This window comes from Mus caroli, unplaced genomic scaffold (assembly GCF_978045245.1).
Source record: "Mus caroli unplaced genomic scaffold, Mus_caroli_1 scaffold_4, whole genome shotgun sequence".
NCBI classification, from domain to species: domain Eukaryota; kingdom Metazoa; phylum Chordata; class Mammalia; order Rodentia; family Muridae; genus Mus; species Mus caroli.
The window spans coordinates 155,257,563-155,279,153 of record NW_028227259.1 but is presented as its reverse complement, the minus strand read 5'-3'; the positions used below and the strand labels follow the sequence as shown (position 1 = coordinate 155,279,153).

Genomic DNA, 21,591 nt, shown 5'->3' with positions numbered 1-21,591 from the left:
GCATTTTACAAACACCCTCACTGACTGATTTCATTTATACGGAGGGGGCGCACTGGTGGATGTAAGGACAGCTATGGGGGGGAGGGGTGCTGAGCTCTTTCCGATCCCCCAACACCATGCTCTCCTTTGGGTTCTGAGCACCTTCAGTGATGTGGTATACAGTGCTGAAGTCACAGGCTTTCAACAGGACCCTTCCCACACACTTAGTAATAAATGCCGCATTAATGTATGACCTTTTGGGGAAACCAGCAACTAAAGGTCTGTCCTCACTATCTCCTCTCTAGGGTCTGTGTCCTGCAGTGCATATCCAAAAAAAAAATAAATAAATAAAAATCAAAGGAAGAAAATGTCAGTAGGTGGGGCTCCGTGGAAGCTGGACATAAAATGGGGTTAAAGACGGATGTATGATGCTCTTTGGGAAATACTGGGCCATTCTGTTGTTGATCTCTATATCTGTGTCTGTATGAGGGCAGGATTCGTGCCAGCCAGGGTGTTTTGCTCTGTTTTGATATTTTTCTTATTCTTTGAATGTGTGTTGATCCAGGCTCCCTTGTGCCCCCACCTCCCACCCAGCTTTATGTTCTCTGATAAGTTTTGTTTTTGTTATTAGTAACCCAAGTTCAATTAGTCCTTCCCATGTGCACATGGGTGTGCGAACATTCACTGGGGCAGAGGCAACCTTCCAGGGGCCATATCCCCAAAGGGAAGTGGGTCCCCTTCACCCAGCAGCCTTCAATTACCTGCAGTTCCTCCAATAAGGGAGGGGTCCCTGGGCCCTTTCTGATCTAGCCAGCCAGTATGTCTTGCCTGAGCTGAGTCCCCATGTGCTAACATGCATGTCACATGGAGGAATGCCAGGCTGATTTTCACCCCCATGTCAGATCTCATAGGGATGTTTAAATTTCGTGTCAAGGTCAAGAGCATTCAGGCACTATAGGTTTTAGTCACAATTGTCACATTGCAGAAAGAACAGTTATAAATAAATTTCATTGCTTGTAAGCAGAGTGAGTGATTCTAGCTATCTCTCTCGGAGAAACATCAAATGTCAACAGACCGTTAGTTTTCAATATATATTTGTGAAATTGCCTTCATTTCTGTAGACTGAACTTCTTACAATGCTGAAAAACTGAATCACGAGAAACAAAATTCAATGATCATATATGGTATCACCTTTGTTTTTCATTGCCTGCTCCTCCAGGGATGGAGGGGGAGCACCTCCTGCTCCTTTGGGGAGGAGCACCTCATCTTTTCCCCCATGTGAACATCTTCTTTCATTTCCTTGTCAAGGTTTCCAGCATTGTGAAAAACTCGTCACTTTCTTAATTAGCACTGAAGTTTTAGAAATCGGGTTAATATTGGCACGATAAGCCTCAGAATACAAAGAATCTAGGTGTCAGTGCCGATTAAGATGCCTAATGTCTTTGTCCATTTTACAGACCCACGTATATACTATGCAGAATGTATAAATATATATGTTTATCTTCAGGTAAATGTATGCATTCTCTTTTTTAAATGTTTCATTAAAAGTGGCTGCATATAAAATATGAAGCATTGGATATATCAGGCATTAGTGTGCTCTGTTTTAAAGCATTTTTCTTTGAAGTGATAAGTAGCTCACTGGTGCTAAAGAAGTCAAGCATGAGACCTCCCTGTGCCCACTGCCTGCACCGCTTAGCTGTCCATAGAACATGGGCATTCTTCAGCTAACATAGGGCACACAGCAGCCCTGGATTCAGGAATTCTGATGACCCTATGAGCCACCCACTTGACAGCGTGACCTTAGGCCATCAGTGGATCCCTGTGTCCACAGCTCAGCTTCTGCACTGTGGGTAAAAGACTGTCTTACCCTATAAGGTGGTCTTGAAGACCAAATGGCACCATATGCACAGAAGTGTTAAACCTCTTTCTAGAATATTCCTTCTGCCCCTGCCCCTCACCCTATTTTAATAGAACCTTACCATTGCTCAAAGGCTTCTCTCCACCTTCCAATCTTCTAAAAGATATCTATGCCTCTTCCAGTACTCCCGATCTCTTCCAGAACTATCCAGCTTGGACCACCAGTCATCGATCAGCCCCACTGGAGGCCTCCAGTTCTAGGTTCCACAAAATATTTTCTCTCTGATGTTTTGGAGAGTTCCACTTTTGTTTTATTTTTATGTGTATATGGGTATATGTGGGTGAGTTTATGTGTGTCACATGCATGTAGAAGCCTGTGCAGGCCAGAAGAGGGCATTAGGTCCCCCTGGAACTGGAGTTACAGAGCTACCATGTGGTTGCTGGGAACTGAACCCTGTTCCTCTGGAGGAGCAGCCAGTGCTCTTAACTGCTAAGCAATCTTTCCAGCCCCTTCTCTACCATGATTTTTAAAAACTATTTCTATACTTCTTTTTTTCACACTTTTAATTTTACTTCACTTTTACAGCATTTGTCTTATACTAATAGTCTTTTATGACTGTTCTTTCAGCTTCTGAACTCCAGTATTTTTGCATTATTGTGCTTTTTTGCTGTGAGGTTTTGTGTGTGTGAGTGTGTGTGTGTGTGTGTGTGAGAGAGAGAGAGAGAGAGAGAGAGAGAGAGAGAGAGAGTTTCATACATGACTACTGTATTTATATCATCTCCACCACTCCCTCTCCAGCTCCTCCCATATCTTTCTCACTCCCTTTCAAACTCACAACCTGGTCTTTAATTATTGTTACTCACTCATGTGCATGCACACACACACACACACACACACACACAAATACAGCCTGATGAGTTCATTTAGTGTTGCTCATATTTATATTTGTTTGAGGCTGACAGCTTAGAATTGGATGACCCATCAGGGGGTATATCCCTGGAAAAGACTGGTCCTCCCCTCTCAGGACCCATCAGTTGTCTGTAGCTCTTCATTTAGGTGTAGGACATCCCCATCCATGTTGGCATGTTCCCTGGGGTTGTCACATCTTGTTTGAGTGACTATATTTTTGAGATTTCACAGGTAAGCAGACATCCTCATCCTCTGGCTCTTAGCATCTCTGCTCACTCTTCTGAGATGTTCCCTGAGCCTTAGGTGTCTCTTTATTGGTCCCTACAATGATGCCCCATTGTATTGTCAATGCATCCAATGTGGCCAGACATCCACGGGGCCATTTGTTCTTTGTATATTTTACCAGTTATGAATTTCTGTGATGGTTTCCATCTGCTGCAAAAAGAAGGGTAGGAGCTACTCTTGTCTGTGAATTTAAGGAGAAAGAATACAATTAGAGATTACACTGATGTGGTAATAGTGGTATTTATACTTCCGGGGTAACCAACAGTAGAGAACTGTATTTTAATGCTGTCCTCAGATTCCAAAGCTACTTTAAATATCACTAGTCTTTGAAGACTTCTCACCATACAGTTCCTCCATAGAACTTCTTTGTTCCTGATTTCCTTAGTATGCTTGAATCCAGTCTTTATCTTAGTCTTTCTTTATTGATACAGTATCTGCTACCTTGAGTTCTTTCTTGACACACCATCTGTTCCTTGATTATCTGGCACTCACTGTAGTTTCTCCTAACAACAATGTTGATGATCAAGTTACATTTGTTGGATAAATAAAAAGCAAGTGTTCCCTACCAGTTCCTTGTGGTATTTTGCCATTGCACACATTTTAGGACAATCCAGGTATCCATGAGTCTGGAACTATTTGACCATTGCAATAACATATAGACCCTTTAAGACTGAAAATCTGATATTCCAACAGAAAGATCTAAATAAAATGTTAACCTACTGATCTGACCCCACCTCAGTCCTACCTATCACACTTACTTTACTTTTTGTACTTGTTTATGTGTGTGCATACTTGTGCACATGTATCTGTATGTCACATGAGTGAAGTGCCTGAGGAAACCAGGAGAGGGTGTAGGATACCCTGGAGTTCGACTTACACGTGGTTGTAAGGCTTGTAGAAAGTGCTGAGAAGTGAACTCTGGCTCTCTGCAAGCATTGTATGTGCACTTAACTACTGAGCCATCTCTCCAGCCAAAAGATGGGGAGTCTAACTACTCCAAGGTCTCTCTCAAATGAGGTTAAAACAGGAAAACTTGAATGTACTTGCTAAACGACAATGGAGAAACTATGTAAATTATGGAAGCTTTCTATAATCTTGCGCTTAATCTCTTTTTACACAGAATAGCTGGCAGAGGTAAAGCCATTTTGTCATAATGTCTCTGCATGTTGAATCAGGATGAACCACAGGGGTACTGGAAACAACTTTGCACCAGATCAGGGCTGTGCTGTTGCTGAACACTGAGTGTACACGGCCCATCATCTTGGTCTGCATTTAACAAGAAGGGGCCAGCTGTCCATTCTCAGGTGATACTTCGACTGCATCCCACTCTCTGTGCCTCCACCCATTGCATTCTCAGCAATGATGCCAGAGAGAAGGGCTGACAATTAGTAGAGCTTTGCCTCCTTGTGCATCTCTCTAGCCCTAAAGGTTCTGAAAATTATGGACCACCTTTAAACATAACTCTAGATGCTTCTGATTGGATATACATTCTATTCACTGCAGAGTAAGTGACGTAATTCATCTGTTTTCTGTTTAAATGGTAAAAGAATATCTGCTTAACAAATATAAGCACAGTAATAAATTCAAAAATAAATTCCCAAATGGAGAAGTAGACAGAAATGCAGTGTTGGTGTGGTCAGTTTGATGGGTTCGGGAGCAGGACAGAATGGAATCCTGAGGGGTTAACCCTATTGGAAACCTAAGTTTTAACAATCAGGAAAATAATTTTCATAAGGAAACCTTGTTTGTCCTGATAAGGCTTCAGAAGTTTAAAGAGATGCCTTCAGTGACATGTTTGAGCTCACTCATTCCGGAAATCAATCTCTCTCTCTCTCTCTCTCTCTCTCTCTCTCTCTCTCTCTCTCTCTCTCACACACACACACACACACACACACACACACACACACACACACACACAAAGCAGGCAAGGGCAGAAGTTGGCCAATTATTTGAGCCTTCTTGGAGTACTCGAAGATAGATGTGAGTTGATGGACTCAGTATCCCTCAACCAAGGAAGCCTTTAGGACGCTAAGAATGGTGATGCTAAACCAGAGGAGGGAAGGCATGCAGGCTAGGGTGTGCAGTTGCCCTCCCAGGACTCCTGTTCTTCTTGTACCCATCAGCAAAGGGCAAGGAGCCCCATCAGAATTTCCTCCTTGAGAGTCTGGAACTCGAAGTCCCTCAGTGACCTCTGCAAACACTGTGCTTGTAAGCTTCTTGGGGCCTAATGACTCTCTCTACCAGAAAACAGTGGCTTAGAGCAATCTCTTGAAGACCATTGTTCATCTACACATGCTTATTATCCTGAATCACAGACTGTCTGAACAGTCTGTGCTGGCCCCAGCCCTGACTGCACCATACAGGATACACCTACAGAACCCCAGCAAGCAGCTGAAAGGCAAATTTCTGAAATTAATCATAAATGGCTCCATGAAAAAAACCCTGTGCTCTTTCTAGAGGCTTCCTCACGGGCATTCTTCAGGCTTTGCAAGTACCTGAATAAAATCACAAAAAGAGTTAAGCAGTAATGCAATAGTCAGAGCTCAGTTTAAATGAAAAGAGTTGGTTTTTGTTTGTTTGTTTGCTGAGGATAAATCTCCAAATTAGATGATACTTCTATGCTAGGTTTTAGAGCAAAGAAACAAAAGATAACTGTGTCTCTGGGGTTGACTGTTGCCCTGCCTCATAGGTTTGTGTAAGCAAGAGGGTGTTTTTCTTCCAGTTCCCTCCACACTTGCCTATTTGGTCTGAGTGTTACTCTTACACCAAGTCCTCTCTCTTGTTGCAGAGTATATGCAGTAACATATATAGCATAGTAGCATGTACCTCATTTCAACACTTATATTTTGAGCACCTACTGTGTGCAAGGAACTATGGAGAGGAAAATAAACCTATAACATCCAGTCCCATCCTGAGGTCAGAAAAATGGTCATGACTCAAGAAAGAGTGATTTCTGCTTGCTTCTAAGGCTTAAGGGAATGTACAAATTCAAATCTAATCAGAAAAACTGGAAAGACAGATAGATGGCATGGCTGTTGGCCCAGAAGTGTGACTCTATCTTAGTACAGATGTACCAAACAAAAACACAAAGACTTTAAAGATTTGATGTATTTAAAAAATAAATAATGGAGTGAGACTGGACTAGAGTGGTGGTTCTCACCTTTCCTAATGCTGCAACCCTTTAATACAGTTCCTCATGTTGTGGTGACCCCGCAACCAGAAAACTATTTCATTGCTACATCATAACTGCAATGTTGCTACTATTATGAATAGTAGTGTAAATATCTCATATGCAGGACCCCTGTAAAAGGGTTATGTGACCCTCAGGGGGTTATGACCTACGGGTTGAGAACAACTAGGCTGATGAGATGATCCAGGAGTTATGAGCACAGGCTGCTCTTCCAGAAGACCGGGGTTCAGGTGCCAGCACTCACATGGCTCCATACTATCTGTAATGCCAGGGGATCTGATGCCTTCTTCTGACCTCCTTGGGTAGTGCCCACACATGGCACACATATGTGGAAGCAAAAACAATTGTACACATAAGATAAAAATAAATCATTCTTTAGAGAAATAAATGAGTGGACCCCAGCATGCTACTACAAAATATAACTGTTGGATATTGCTGGATATTTGTGGACATAAGAGCTGGGACTTGAAGAAGAGACAGGCTCAATTGTTGTAAATCTTGTCATTATTTTACAAATTATATGTAGCTACATGTTTGGGGAGGCTAGCAATCGCCACTTTTTAGTTCAGGATATGGATTCTGAAGAAGAGTGGATCAGAGAAGAAGCAATGATACTGTGAATAAGGCCCAAACCTCAACTCATTCGACAATTGTTAATCAATGTGCCAAGGCCAATTTTAGGCCATTGTAACACAAGAAATAATTCATCTGGTCACATGAAGCTCCCTTCCCTCACAGAGCTTATAGTCTAGTGGAGAGGACAGTGTCAGGACCAAGCAGAGGATGCTGATTTCAGTGTTGTGATGTGAGACTTGATGAAGAGTGAATCTTGGCTTAAGGGTAGCTTTTTACCCACTCAACAAGCCCACATTAACACTGTGTGTGGCACCATTGTGTGTACGCTGAACTTGCAGAGACATAATGTGCTCACCGATGAGAGAGGCCTGAATGTTTGCAAATGTGTAAAGCTTGCTTCTAAGATTGGAGAGAATGAGGGAGCATATTTAACTCTGAGAGCACGCTTACTTAAGGCAAGCTTTACTGGTCTCTCTCTCTCTCTCTCTCTCTCTCTCTCTCTCTCTCTCTCTCTCTCTCTCAATAATCCTTCCTCAACAGCAGACTCAACAAATAGCTGTATTCTTCAATGACAGACACTAATTCTATCTGTAGTACTGAGCTGTGAGGGTACCTCATATGGGGGATGTATGCTGTGAATAATTCTGGGGGTTCTAATGACATTAACCTCTCAGCCCTAGGCAGGTTTAGCAGGGCCTGGGTAACCAACATTTTTATATGGTGACCTCACAGTACAAATGGAAAATGCATCATATCGTGTAAAGGGTTGGAAGTGTGCCATGGGAGATGAGCTCACAATATGCATTCCTGTATACACATGGTTCTTAGTTCGGGGGTGGGGGGGGGCGGGGAACTCTCACTGCTGTAAGTAGACAATAGTTTCCCTTATCCAACATGTTGTTTCCCATGGCTTCTGTTACCTCTCGTTAATCACAGCCAGGAAATATCAAACGGAAAATTCTAGAAATAAACAGTTTGTAGGTCCTAAGTTGTCATCAAGCAAGGTAGTATAGTGGAATCTCACAGCACTGCGCTCCATCCCTGTTGGTACTCAAACCGCCCCACTGTCTATGGTATCTACCTGGTATTTGCTACCTACCTTCTAGTAGTCATCTCAGTTATTACATCACAGTGCTTGTGAGTAAACATCCTTAGAATGTATCCCATGATGATAGGTTGGAGACTTCTAAGCCCTCCTGACAAAGCGAGATTGTAAGCAGCATTTCTAACATATCGATCTTTGCACGTCAGTACATATTCATGTTCACCATCACTAATAGCTCGAGACATAGAGCCCACACAGTGCTCTTAGCTGGGTCCATGTAGATTTTCCTAAGTCATGATGAGTGGCCTTCTTGAAAGCAAGGACACATGGGAGACTGCTGCTCCACACAGTAACCCTCTGCCTCATGCAGTTCCCACTCGCCTTCAGAAGCCACCAACAGGGCTTTTGTAACATTCTGAGCGTAAATACTGGCAAAGTAATTCAGTTTTGTTAAGACGTTTAAGTAAAGTACACAAAATAGAAGTATTAAGCTTTCTAATGCGTTCCTCTGTGCCTTGTTTTGTAGACCTTCGTTTTCCCAGTCTGTACCATGTGATCCTTAATAGTAGTAGATGCACCAAATGGTTCCCATTTGCCAGCCACACTATACCTCACAGCTACATTTCACAGACAGGAAACTAAAGCTCCATGAGGCTTACTCACTTTCCAAGATGGCATTGCTCAGGAGTAACTGTGGTTCCCCATGTAGATAGTTTCTTCTCTCGTGTCTAATGTTCTGGGGCTGAGGAGATGGCTTAGTCAGTATGGTTCTTGCCACACCAATGTGAGAATCACACCAAGGGTGGATCCCGGACACGTATGAAAACTGGGCATCGTCTCGTGTGAGTGTAATCCTGGTGCTCCTTTAGTGAAATAGGTGGGAACAGGAGAATTTGCAGAAACTCACAGGCCAGCAACCCCATGGAGAACAAGATACCCTTCCCCAATCAAGGTGGCTAGCACACACACACACACAGGCACACACAGTGCTCTGAAAAATGATGACTTCTGAGTTCTTAAACACTGTTATGAACCTTCAGTAGAAGCCAATGGCTGGCAGCACTCAAACAGCTGGTTTGTGTCCCTGACACAAATCTGGTTGCTATGGGATCCATCACATAGGAAAATATTGGTCAGCTCCAGGTGCCTGGGACACCAGACAGGCTTATGAATCGTGTTGAGCTCCAAGAAAGGAGGCTGGAGAGGTTCGTGTTGTGTTGGGGGTGTGGAGATTGTTGGGTTTTTACTATTTGCTTGCTTTTTGCTGCTGCTGTTTGTGGAAGAGGGTGTCGTGTGGTTTTGTTTCTGTGATACTGGGAATTGAACACAGCACCTCATGCTTATGACGGCAGGGTCTCAACCACCACGCTGCATCCTTAGGCCCCACTTTGTGTTTTGACTGCCACGGAATTTCAAAAGCCAAGTTGCAGAGAGATGAGTCTGAAGATGGCACTAAAGGTTGAGAAGAGGCCATGCTTTGCCATGAAGGGGAAATACACATCACATTAGAATAGATGAGCGTGGTGGCCCTAAAATGGCATATCCGAAGTGGCAGCAGAGCTACACATTTTAATTGTTAGTCATTGATTTGAGTCCTCTCCATCGTCTAAATTTATTCTCACTGAAGATGATTGCATCCAGCTCGTGCTTGCTTCCAGTAAGACGGGAAGAACAAAGGGAAACAAATAAAACAGTTTACTTCAGTCTCATGAAAAGTTCTTACACAAGAAGCGAAAAAGCATGGGAAAATAGGAGTTGGGTTTTTTTTTTTTTTTTTAACTTTTTCCTTGCAGTTCCAGCGAAATTACAGCTCATGTGAAGTACGGGTATGTGTATGTGTTTATACAAGGGAGGGCTGTCCCACCAGACAAACTATAATCAGAGCTTCTGGAAACCATAGTCACTGCTGAAAATGACTAATAGCATATATAATCTCCTTTCTAAAAGGGCAGTTTATCGGGTTTTTTTTTTTAGTTGAAAAAAATACATTTCACTTTCTCCAAAATAAGGAATATTTCTGGAGATCCCAAATGTCATCTCATTTTAATTCTTTGCTACTTTGACTCCACCCAATATTCTCCCTGATAATGACAAGCAGCAGAGCACTACCGGGTTCCCTGTTAGCAAATATGCCTGTGTATGTCCCTATGAAAGCAAACTTTACACGTTGTGCCAAATACCTTAAAATATGATATCTAAACATGAACCTACTTTCAAACTTAAAATAGATGGTCCCATCATAGGATGGTCTACGTTTACAGGATACATGCTAAGGGTTTTGGTTTTTGGTTGTTTTGTTGTTGTTGTGGGTTTTTTTTGTTGGTTTTTTTTTTTAAGACTCAGAATATTTCAGAATATTTTTAGAAAGTCAAAATAGAGGTTGGTCAGTGGTTAGAGCACTGGCTGCTTTTCCAGAGGACCTGGGTTCAGTTCCCAGCACCTACAAAGCAGCTCACAGTCACCTATATAACTCTAGTTCCTGGGTGTCAGATGCCCTCATATTTCCTCCTCAGACACTGCCTGATGTGCACATACTCACATAGGTGAAACACTGATACTCAGAAAGTGAAAAGAACAAACATAAAATAGCATCACCGTAAGAAAGAAAATTTAAAAGCAGAACGCTCACAAAACAAATTATTAACCATTTCTCCGTATTTAAATTCACGTCCATTTATGAAAGCTCTTCATGTACAGACGTTCTACAGGAAATACCTGGTTTTAAAAGAGAAAGGTTCATGTGGCCCAGACATCATAAACAAAAATGCTTTTATTGGACATGAGCTGTGTCCACTACTCCACTGCTGTGGCTTTTCTGCTGTGTGGAGACCACTGAGTGTTAGACCCACACAGAAGGCAGAAAGAGGCTTCGTGAGTAGATCTCTGAGATCTCACATCCACCTGGCAAGAATTACTTCTTTCTCTTTCCACAGGTAAATGAAAGTTGCCTCTAACATCCTTGGGGTCTCTAAGATCACTCTGAACTAGTAAATAACAGAAAACAAAACAAAACACAGAAACCTTAGCTTTAAAAGAACATTTTTGCTTAAGATACAGGGGGCAGGAAGGGTCAAAGTTGGATAATCTGATTATGGTCTATTATCAACACCATTTGAAGTCCCTGCTATCTTGATAATCACCATGGAGCCTTGCAGGACTTGGCTAGCAGATAGCTTAGCTTAATTAGGAGTATAGGTGACTGGATTAGCCTCCTGTCCTTTTTAATGATCCATACACTTTCTCTCCCCTGTCCCCAAGTCACAAGAGCTCTGTTTTGTTCTCCTGCTGGAAATGCTATGTGCCAGCAACTATGACAGCCATAAAAAAACAAGTTTGATCAGCCTGACTTTGTGGCAGATGGAAGGCTTGAGGCTCAGGCTAGTCTGGGTTTGAATTGTGACACCATCGTTGGTTGTGTGTGTGCTTCCCTGCAGCTCTGAACCTCTGATCGCTGTCCCCAAAATGGTGTCAGTAAAGTCAACCACAGAGTATCAGGAGAGCAAGAAGCCACATGAGGGGCTTTGACTAGGTGGCCAGTAGCACTCTGTTTTGATGGTCGCCGAATGTTCCCTGCCCTCACCTCTATAAAAACTTTTAGGGATGTCAGTCCAGCAGGAAACCCAGTGGTCTCCTGTAGAGCCTTCTGGGAACCTGCCACGACCTTTGGAAAATGTTGCTTAGTAATTCTACTTTCTCTCCTCCTTTTTGCCAACAAGAAGTTCTATTTTTAGCAGAGTTTGGTAAGCCCTTCCTTATAGATGTCCTTTCTCCACATCTTATTCTATGTGGTGCAGTGTTAACACACAGATTTAATTACCAGTTAATGCATTAATGCATATGTGTGTGTGTGTATACATATAGAAGTTATATTAGAAACTTTGCTGTATTTTTATCTGTTATTTACAGTCTAGCTCCTTCAGAAGAATTTGGAAAAGTTCATAGTTATAGACAAAGACTGGAAACAAAAAATACTTGTTTCAAGTATCAACATCCTAGTGCAAGACCTAGGTCGCCTCTTTTAACCTCCCTGATCCTCAGTCTCTTCCTCCTCCTGATGGGGGTGGTTAAATGAGCATTCTACATAATATGTTGGGTATCATGCCACAACTGAAATACCAACAGTAGCCACATAGATTTCTTTTAGCAGAATATTTGAACAGTTTATAGGAAGAAATTTTTGTTTAAAAGAATAATCACAGAGACTTTGTGAGCCTTATAAACCTTTCTCAAATGGAGTATGTTAAAGAGGACATCCCAGAATATGCCTTTTGGGAAAAGGGCAACATCTCAACAAATAAAGGAAGAGAGAACATTATGTTGTCAGGATATATTGTTAGCTCCCAAATAACCTATTCCCTGTTTATTAACTACCACAATTATTGTAAGTGTTTATATCTGGTCGAACCATAAAGTACCTTTGCGTGCTGTCAAACTTTTTCCCTTTCTGCGACAACTCAGGTGAAGTGTAGCCACGTTTAACTGTGCCCTGTGTGCCTGCCCTTGGTCAAGTGCAGTGGGAACAGAGAATAAACAGATAATGGGGGTCATAGATGCCTGCAAGTCAACTTCAGAGAAAGCCAGCCAAGGCCACAAGCACCCAGGCCTGTTTGCATGGCTGATTTGTCCAAGGCTATTTACTTACCTAGACACCCTAAGGTCTGTCTTAGAGTAACAGAATGACCTTTAAAGACACGACTTTACTCAGGGCCCACGTTCCGGCATCACACCTTTATCTTGCTTCTGTTAGAACTGGATCACAAAACAGGGAGCAATTAGAAACGTTACACTTCATCCCCAAATTGAGAAAGAATGCATCGGGGCTGGCCCAAGGGACCAAGAGGCAACAGCTGAGCCTGTGGTTTTGTGGAGATTCTTAGCCTGCTATGTCAGAGACCACACTATGAAGTCATGTCAACCACTGGGATCAAGGCTCATCAACAAAGCTTTCCGAGCAACACAAGAGTCAGATAAACCTCAGCATTCCATGCTATTCCCTGGCACTCACAGGGGGTTTCCTTCATCTAGTTGGCGTAGGTGTGGCCATTGTCTACCCTCAGGCAGCCATGACAGAAGGACAAGGCTTATCTTCTCTGGAGTCTGTGACACTATCCCAGTGGCATGGGTGTCTCTGATTATATGTACTGCATCAGAGTTTCATTTCCCAAATCACAAGATTCTCAGCCCTCTGAAAAGACTGTCAGAGCGCCTTCCTCATCCCGGTAAGGCTCAAGGTTGGGAAGGGTCAGGTTTTGCAGACAGTCACACAGCTGGCAAGCCGCTCTTTGGAGTCACTTCATTAGACCCCTCTCAACTCACCCCTGAAATAATACCTGCCTTATCAAAGCCCTGCACTCTAGAAGGTATTTTCCCCCTTCATCTTCTGATCTTATAAACTATAGACTGCGAGCAATAAAATCATTTTTAAAAAGTAGATTTAAATCATCTTAAAGTCACTCTGCTTGTGACCTTTAGCAGCTGTATCACCAAAGCTTTCCCAAGAAACGAACACTTAAAAAGATGAAAAGGTGGATATAATTTCTGACCCATTTTTGCTTTAGGAGCAATTCATGACATGATCAAATATACCTTGCAAATTGTTTACGAATTTCCAAAGCCACCGCCTTCCTTTTTTTTTTTTTTATTTGAAATTTGCGTAACACAGAGCATCGGAATGAAACTGAAGGTTTTGCTTTTGCTTTTGCTTTGATTAAACACTTCTTTCTGCATGGTTATATCAAGCACAGCAGGACCATCCCAGACCCGTGTCCTTCACCGCTGGTCCATCACGGTGGTGGCACCAAGAGCTGCATGCTTAAAAACATTGGCCTTTTGGCTTTCATAGTTCATCTTTGTAATACATTTTATGTAAGCCGCATTCTGGTTATTAAAAAAGAAAATCCCAAGCTGGTACTCACTGCCCAGAATAGAACTTTAGCCAAAGAGGAATTCCTTAGCTTCACATATCATTGTATAGCTTACATAACAGGAAGCTTGTTTTCATCCTAAGGAGCACTGGGAAGCCAGATTCTAAAATAACAAAAAAAAAAAAAAAATCTAGGGTCAGGTGCAGGCTGCCATTTTTACAATAACATTAAAAGGCTGGTTTCAGTCAGGTTTATCACTTGCCTGCTTCTCACTTGCCAAACCAGGGTGAGCTGAGCAGCCAGCATCCTGAACCCAGGAGGGTTCAACTCCAGAAGGACGGCAGAGTTTCTGACTTTAAAAACACCTAAACAATGCCTAAATATTTAGTACCTGATATTGCCTTAAGTATTTACCTAAAATAAGTAACACTTTTTATTTCTATTTCATTTATTTTTGCCTTGAGAAATAGCTAGAATGCAAATTTGTTTGTTTGTTTGTTTGTTTGTTTGTTTGTTTGTTTGTGAGATATAAGGTCTTATGTAGCCCTAATCGCTTAAAACTCACTCTGTAGACCAGGCTAGCCTAGAACTCACAGAGGTCCTCCTGCTTCTATCTCCCCAGTGCTGAGACTAAAGGCATGCACAACTACTGCCTGGCCAAGTAACAGTATTTTTAAAGATGTGCTTACTCTGGAACCTCCTGCTTAGGTACTCTGTACCTGCTATCAATGTGGTATGTGACTCTTCCTTATGGTTTTGTGGTACATCAAGCTCCTTGCCCATGACAGTTAAATTTTTTAGAAAAGAAAATTCGAAGAAATAGAACCTGTTTAAATGCCATAAGAGAAGCAGGAATACAAGACCTGAGAATCTTTGCCTCATACCTGACAGACTCTGCCTGCCCCAATAAAAAGGAATAATTTAAAAAGAAATATCAAGTAGTGCTGTGAGCCTTCAGCCTAGAACTTGAATTTAGACTGAAAATAAATGCAGGCATACAGAGGCTTTGGCAGGAGTTTTATTAAGGGAAAGCCCCTCGTAGTTGTCCTTTTCATGGACTGATGGTCAGAAAGGCTCAAGAGCTTTCCTCGTGGGTAGACTGGGGTCAGGAACACAGAGCCACCTGGCTGGGAGCCCTTATGGGATTTGACCCTCAAGTCTTGAAAACCCCCAGTTGCCTTTTAAATGCACTTAATTCTCTAAAACTAAACAGTGCTAAAAGAAACCTCTTAGGTCAACTGAAATAGACGTTTAAAGGGGAAAAATTGAATCCTTTTCAAAAGCAGCCGTTACACAATCTAGCTTGGTGTGGTGCCTGTTGAAAGTTGGGTGGCTTCCATGGAAACAGAAATGAACACAAGAGACAAAAGAGTTTTTGAGTAATTTTTAGAGTAAGGGTGTGTGTGTGTGTGTGTGTGTGTGTGTGTGTGTGTGTGTACACAGTAAAAATAGTACCCAGGAATTTTCTCCAGAACTAACTACTCATTTTTTATTTTTAAGTGTGTATTCTATATAATGGATCTACTTTCAGTATTCATACAAATGCTGGCTATACATCTACAGTTTTCCACACATACGGTGGCCACTGGGGATTCAAACATCCAATGAGGCAGAGTTTTCTGTGCTTAACATGCTTGTAATCTCTAATGACTACAAATGTGTCTTCCACTCACCCTGGAGGCAGGAAAGTCTTCACATCTGGATACACTAAGTGCTTGCCACCTCCACAAGCAACCTCTGAGGTCTCTGGCACATCTGGGAATCACTGGCAGGTGGAAATCACAGGCCGAGTCACCGATAAGTCTTTGGTGAATTCCCTCTCATATCCTAACCTCAAAAGATTCCAGGTTCCCACAGTGGGCTCTGTGTTTATTAGCCTACAGTTGTTAAAAGGCCATTCTGTTCCTGTGGCAATATTCACTAAATTTGTATTTAATGTTGTTCTTACAAAGGGAAGTTTAGCAGCAAGTCTGAAAGACAGGAAGTGACTCAGTGGCCCACGAGTCAGGTGTGGGTAGTAAGGAGTGAGCTACAGGTCTGAAAAAAGTGTCCCTATAGGGGAGAAAGCAGGGTTGGAATGTCAGCAACCGGTGATGTCAGTTCCAGGATGACCCAAGACAGATATCTCAGAAGCTGCCGGGAAACAGGGAGCCCCTTGTACACCCTAAGAGAAAAGGTAAAGTGACTTCTTGGGAAGGTAATAGAGTCGCTAATAGAAGTCGTCATGCCACAGATGAATTTTTAAAAATCTACAATGTGGTAAACACCTGAGAGAGTGTGTGTTCTTTTTATTCTTCATTTTGAATATTCTAAACTGGCTGGTGCTGTGATCATTTTATGAAAGAAGTGCCATTATGGAATACACAATAATATATAGCTTAGAATGTAAATGGAAACCACACTTGCCAAAGAAGAGGAGCTTTGTAACATTTAAGAGATCATATGCATTCTGGAAGCAGAAACAGGAGGAGTGCAAGTTTGAGCTGCATAATGAATTCAAGGCCAGCCTGGGCTTCACAGCAAGCCCCTGCTTCAAAAATATCAAAGTTAAATTAAATTTAAAAACAAGAGAATTCATGGACGCTTAAAGGCCTGCATTATGCCTTTGTACCCAGGAAGTGGAGGTCTCTTAAAAACCTCATCTTGGCTACACTTAGTCAGCTGTGGAAAGTGTTGTCTTTGGTTTGCCTATCTGGCCAGAGCTTCATGTGTGATAGGCAAGGATTTTGCCAACAAGCTACATGTCCAGCCCCATGGAACGTTTTCAACGTGTGTTTATAATCTTCAAGGGCATAATAGGCCGTCAGTATTTCAGAATGACTTGTAAGCTACATCTTTAGGGATGGCGAGTTTCATCCCCTTCTGAAGACTTTGTTGGTAATGAGGGTCAGTGGGACACACTCTGCCTTATACTTCCGTCCCCATGAGGGGTTTGCTTCATCGGACAGCGCATGCTTCTTTCCACTCCAAACAGAATCTTCCTTCTGGAGGCTCTGATGAAAATTCTTGATGTTTCTTTTTAATGTGAATGAAAACAATGGGGAGAGGAAGTGTGGAGGATTGGAATCTCCGCAGAGGCCCCGCAGGTCACTAGGGACCAGTGAGGTTCCTTTCTGCTCTCGGTGGTGGCCGGAAGTGGGAAAGCGGGCGATCATCTGTTCCCAGCTATGTCTGTCTGTGCCACCACGCTGGAAGCTTCCTCAGCCTTCGCAAAAGAAAACATTAATCAAGCCCCTTTGAGGTGCTTAGCACTGGGCTGACACAGAGGCTGCCGGCTGTGGAGGGAACGGGAGAGTGGAATAAACCAAAACTTCTAGGGCTGGGGTAAGTGCGGGTTGGACACGGGAAGTTGAGGGAGGGAAGCCTGAGCCTTGGGTGGCAGGATTACAGAATTGTAAGGCCACAAGCTAAAAGTTAAGGAGGTAGAGGAGTTAAACGAGTGAGAATTGGCTGGTTAGATGAAGTGTGACAGTGTCATCCTGGATGGGTTGTGACATCCAGTGGATGATGGAGGTGGGGTTGGGGCAGTTCAGGAAACCCCTGGTAGTGTGGCACCCATCCTAGGCTCGCTCTGGAAGTGGGAGGCACAGAGAGACCTCCTGAGACCTGTGCCCAGGACTTCTATGATGGTCCGGGGAGTGTGCGTTTTCACTTTGGAGATTCGAGAACCACAGATAGCAAACAAGAGAGCATGATTCGGGCTGCCTCTGCAGTCATCACCTTGTATGAGGTCAGTTGCTTTCTTGAGTAAAATGCACTTGAGGCATACTGTATCCTGCGTCCTGTGCATCATGGAAATGTGTTCAAGAATGCCTTTGTGTGCAAGCCAACACTTTTATGTTGCTGAGCAGAGATTCTGCTTTCGTCCTGTGATCTTATGCCTGGCTTCCCTCTGCTCTCCCTGGGCCGTGTGTGTGTGTGTGTGTGTGTGTGTGTGTGTGTGTGTGTGTGTGTTGCTTCGTTAGAGCTGAGCCTTTGGGTCCTACTGTGGCATCAGAATTCATGTGGTACTGAGAGGGGCAGTTATAAAAGAATGAATAAGCAGGCCTCTCTAAAGTGAGAATTTTTCTCCTTTGAGCTGCATGTGAGCTTCTTCAGCGAAGCAGAGTGCTCAGGGGCCTTTAGAAACTACAGAATCATACATCTCCCTAGGGTGTCATTTTCTTCACACTTGAAGGGGAGCTTTTGGTTTAAAAAAAAAAAGTATGAGCACATTGCATTCTAACTGCATATAGAAAAATGTAAAATTCATTGAGGGTATGTTTTCTCTCTGCTGTATATTGATAGGGGAAGAACACAAGATTCATTTCAAGGAAGAATAATGGCTTTAGGAATTTATTTATTTACTTATTTATTATGCACATTGGTGTTTTGATTGTATATCTATCTGTCTTTGTGTGAGAGGGTGTCACATTCTCTGGAACTGGAGTTGCGTACAGCTGCCATGTGGATATTGGGAATTGAACCTGAGTCCTTTGGAAGAGCAGCCAATGTTCTCAACCATTGAGCCATCTCTCCAGCTCGGGCTTCGGGTTTTTAAATGAGTGTCAATATAAACAACTCATTCTATTCTACAACTGTAAAAAAAAAACAAAACAAAATCACATCCCTGTGCCCAAGCCAGGATTGTAATGTGAACTAACTGTTCATCCTTTCTGTGGGCTCCTCCACCTCATAGCTTCTCTGGAACGTACGCATAATGGGATATATGTTTTGCAGATAGGGAAACTGAGGCTGTGAGCTGGGGAGCCCTTTGCATGGGGAGCCCCACTGTTTAACTGACATCTTAATTCTCATGGTGGCGTTGGGTTTTCTGTTGTTGTCAAAGTCATGTCTATAATCTCTACTTGGTCTCCCTTCCATCTTCCTGTTCTTATTTAGTAAGGGCGCATACTCTTTTCTCCTGGCTTTGCCACTATTCTCTGACAAAAGTCACCTACCATCACTGTCATTATACCATCATCATCTTCAGCCATGCCACATACAAAACTCACTTTTTCTTTGTTACTGACAGTAGCCACAAGTATCCCAAGCCAACATTGAGCCCCTGCTGTCTCCATATCCACTGTGATCACACTTTCAGTCTGTAAAGAGATAGAAATCCTGGTCACAGAAAGCAGATCGAATAGTGATTCAAGGTGCCCATTGTTTCACAGAGTAGGGTAGACATCCTGTGAGACAGTTCTGAGACTGCTTCTTAGAACAGGTGTCCAGGGAGCTGTACCTCTGAGAAAGCAAAGGCATTATTTAAGCAGAGTAGAAGGAAGGGTGCCCCAAGTCAGCTCACCCTAATATATTACCCAGTTCCTCCCCCTCCCTGAGAACCCAAATAGTCATAGCTGAGCAGAGTTCAGGCATTGCTGTAACATTACAAGCATCCTGTATCCCCACTCTCCATCATAGCTGATTGAATGACTGCCAGGTTTAGTTGTGGTTCCTCCATGGCATTTTCGGCATTTTCAGGGAGTGTTGGCATGTCCACACTGAACCAAACCTGGAGTCTTTGAGCCAAAACTCAGGAGGAGCTCTGACCTTTGGCTCACCACCAGAACTAGCCTCATTCGCCTAGGACCAGGCTCTAAGCCACATCTGTCTCCCCAGCACTCTTCCAAAGCCACATCTGGAAGGCCTCTAAACGGCATGTCATTGATTCGTTATTGATTACACCTGGGTTCTAGTGTTCTGCCCAACTGCAACCCCTGAGACAGGTGTATCAGACTTTTCTAGGAAAATAAAACAGAAAAGTGTGGTATCCAGCATGTGTCCTCCAACTTCCCTGAATCAAACCAGGAAAGGGTAGGAAGACAAAGAAGAATTTCCAGGGAGAAGGTGACTCTAGGTCCAGAGACTTCTTAGAGTCCTTTGGCAGGAGCAAGCCTACAGCCTACTCTGGCTTGCGACTCCTGAAGAACAAGGAAAGCCCTTCCCAGCTGCTCTCAGTTCAACACCTACAGCACACACACCAGGTTCCATGTGCTCTGCCAGGCACTCAGGGTGCCAGAGTGAGTAAGGTCCCCAAAGCAAGCACTGTGGACAGATAGAAGAGACAAACTGCACTGAGAACATCCCAGGATAATCTCATAAGGACTATTATAGAAAAGAGCCAGGCCAACCTGAGAGTCCAACATCTTCACTGATTCATAGTGCAAGGGGAATGCACATGAGTCAGGGTTGTGATGGATGGAAAGATACAGTTGGAAGCACTAAGTGTGGGGTATGAACCAAAGCCTAGACTGGGGACTCTGGGCAGTGCTGGGCAGTTGTGAGCCCTGGCTAGCAATGGCCAGGCCATGGAGACACAGGAGGCCGCAGTTGTGAGCTGACACTCCATTCAGGGGCTGCTCATGGCTTAAGACTTGTTGAGATTCTATTGCAGTAGTCCAGGTACAGGGCCTAAACCAAGGAGGAGAGAATGGAGTTAAAGAGGAAAGGGGGAGTTTGGGAAATATCTCAGTGACAAACGTAGGGGGTCCTGAGGTTGTCTTGTAAGACTTTAGAGAATTAAGAAAGAAGGGGAGTCTATGGAGATCTCAAAGTATTCCACTGATGGAACACCATTCAACTTATTTCACTAGATTCTTCTCACATAGCCATATGTTACTAAGACACAAAGTCAAGATGTGTGTTAACCAGACTGCCATGACTGTGGCAGACACCAGAGAAAAACAAGGGAAGAAAGATTTGTTTTTGCTCAGGGTTCCAGTAGTTCCCCTACCATAACAGGGAGTCGGGGTGGCCAGGATGGAGAAAGGGGGTGGAGGAATGGAGGTTTTCTTTATTCCACTTGGGTGCCTGGCCTACAGGATGGTGTTATCGCCATTCAGGTCAATAGTCCCCACTTAGATGATCCCCCAAGACACACCTGGAGGCGCACCCAACAATCACCAAGGTGCTTTTCACTCAGTCAAGATGACAGCTAAAACCAGTGATGTTAACATATGACCAGTAGTGCCAGCTGATGTGGGATAGAATCAGATGAGATGTGAGAGCAGTTTGCATACACAAAGGACGACTGTTGTCTGTGTAATGCTGTTTCAGTCCATGTGTGTGCAGATGTTAAGTATGCCCCCATTCACCACAATATGAATTATATGTCCCTCTCTTACAATAAAGATCGAAGTCAAACATTTGAAAGCCCTACAGTGTTCTTTTCTATGGTTGTGATTCAACCACACGTGACTTTCAAGTATGACTATATCCCTCGAGGACTTCATTACCTTAAAAAGGGACACTGGTTCTCTATGAGAATTAAGTGAGGCAATATTTTCTTTTCCTTCCTTCCTTCTTCCTTTCCTTCCTTCCTTTTCTTAAAATACTGTAGCCCAAGCTGGTCTAGAATTCACTGTGCAAAGGAAGCTGATATCAAACTCTCAGCAGCTCTCCTGCCTCAGCTACCACAGGGATGCTGGGATTACAGGCACGGCCCACCATGCTGCCTTCAGTCTTTTCTTACAGTTACTCTTTTGACAGCAAACCTTGCAGTTTTGTGTGTGCTTGGAATTCTCAAGGATTTGGTGCAGGTGGGATACTCAAAGGGATCAGGGTTAGCAGGAATGAATGTCCCAGTCAGCCCAGGACCATGGGGCAACATCCAGATGTGCTGCCCAGGGATATCCACAGATAGTTCCACAGAGGTGGACTCACAACTAGGAGAGCAATGATACCTTCTTCTTTTGCAGATTTATTTATTTTTATGGAGTATGCAGGAGTCTTCTGTCTGCATGTATGCATGTGAACCATGTGTTTAGGATCAAAAGAGGGCATCAGATACCCTGGAACTGGTATTAATGATGGCTACGAGCTGATATATGTGCTTGGAACCACACTCAGGTCCTCTGCCAGAGCAGGTGCTCTTATCTGCTGAATCATCTCTCCAGCCCCATGT

At 43.2% G+C, this 21,591-nt stretch overlaps 1 protein-coding gene across 15 annotated transcripts in view; it reads left to right on the top strand.

The window, feature by feature from the left end:
- Positions 1–21,591, top strand: part of Stard13 (StAR related lipid transfer domain containing 13) — a 199,974-nt gene that overhangs the window by 107,701 nt on the left and 70,682 nt on the right. Inside the window, exon 1 of one of the 15 annotated variants that reach the window (XM_029477485.2) lies at positions 12,132–13,061. The exons of 10 other annotated variants lie outside the window; for them this stretch is intronic. In XM_029477485.2, coding sequence (XP_029333345.1) covers positions 12,743–13,061 — 319 coding nt within the window. In that variant the 5' untranslated portion in view covers positions 12,132–12,742. Of the gene's footprint in view, positions 1–12,131; positions 13,062–16,534; positions 17,031–21,591 lie in introns of those variants that run through there. 4 more of the 15 variants (XM_029477486.2, XM_029477487.2, XM_021161877.3 and 1 more) reach the window with 4 other exon arrangements.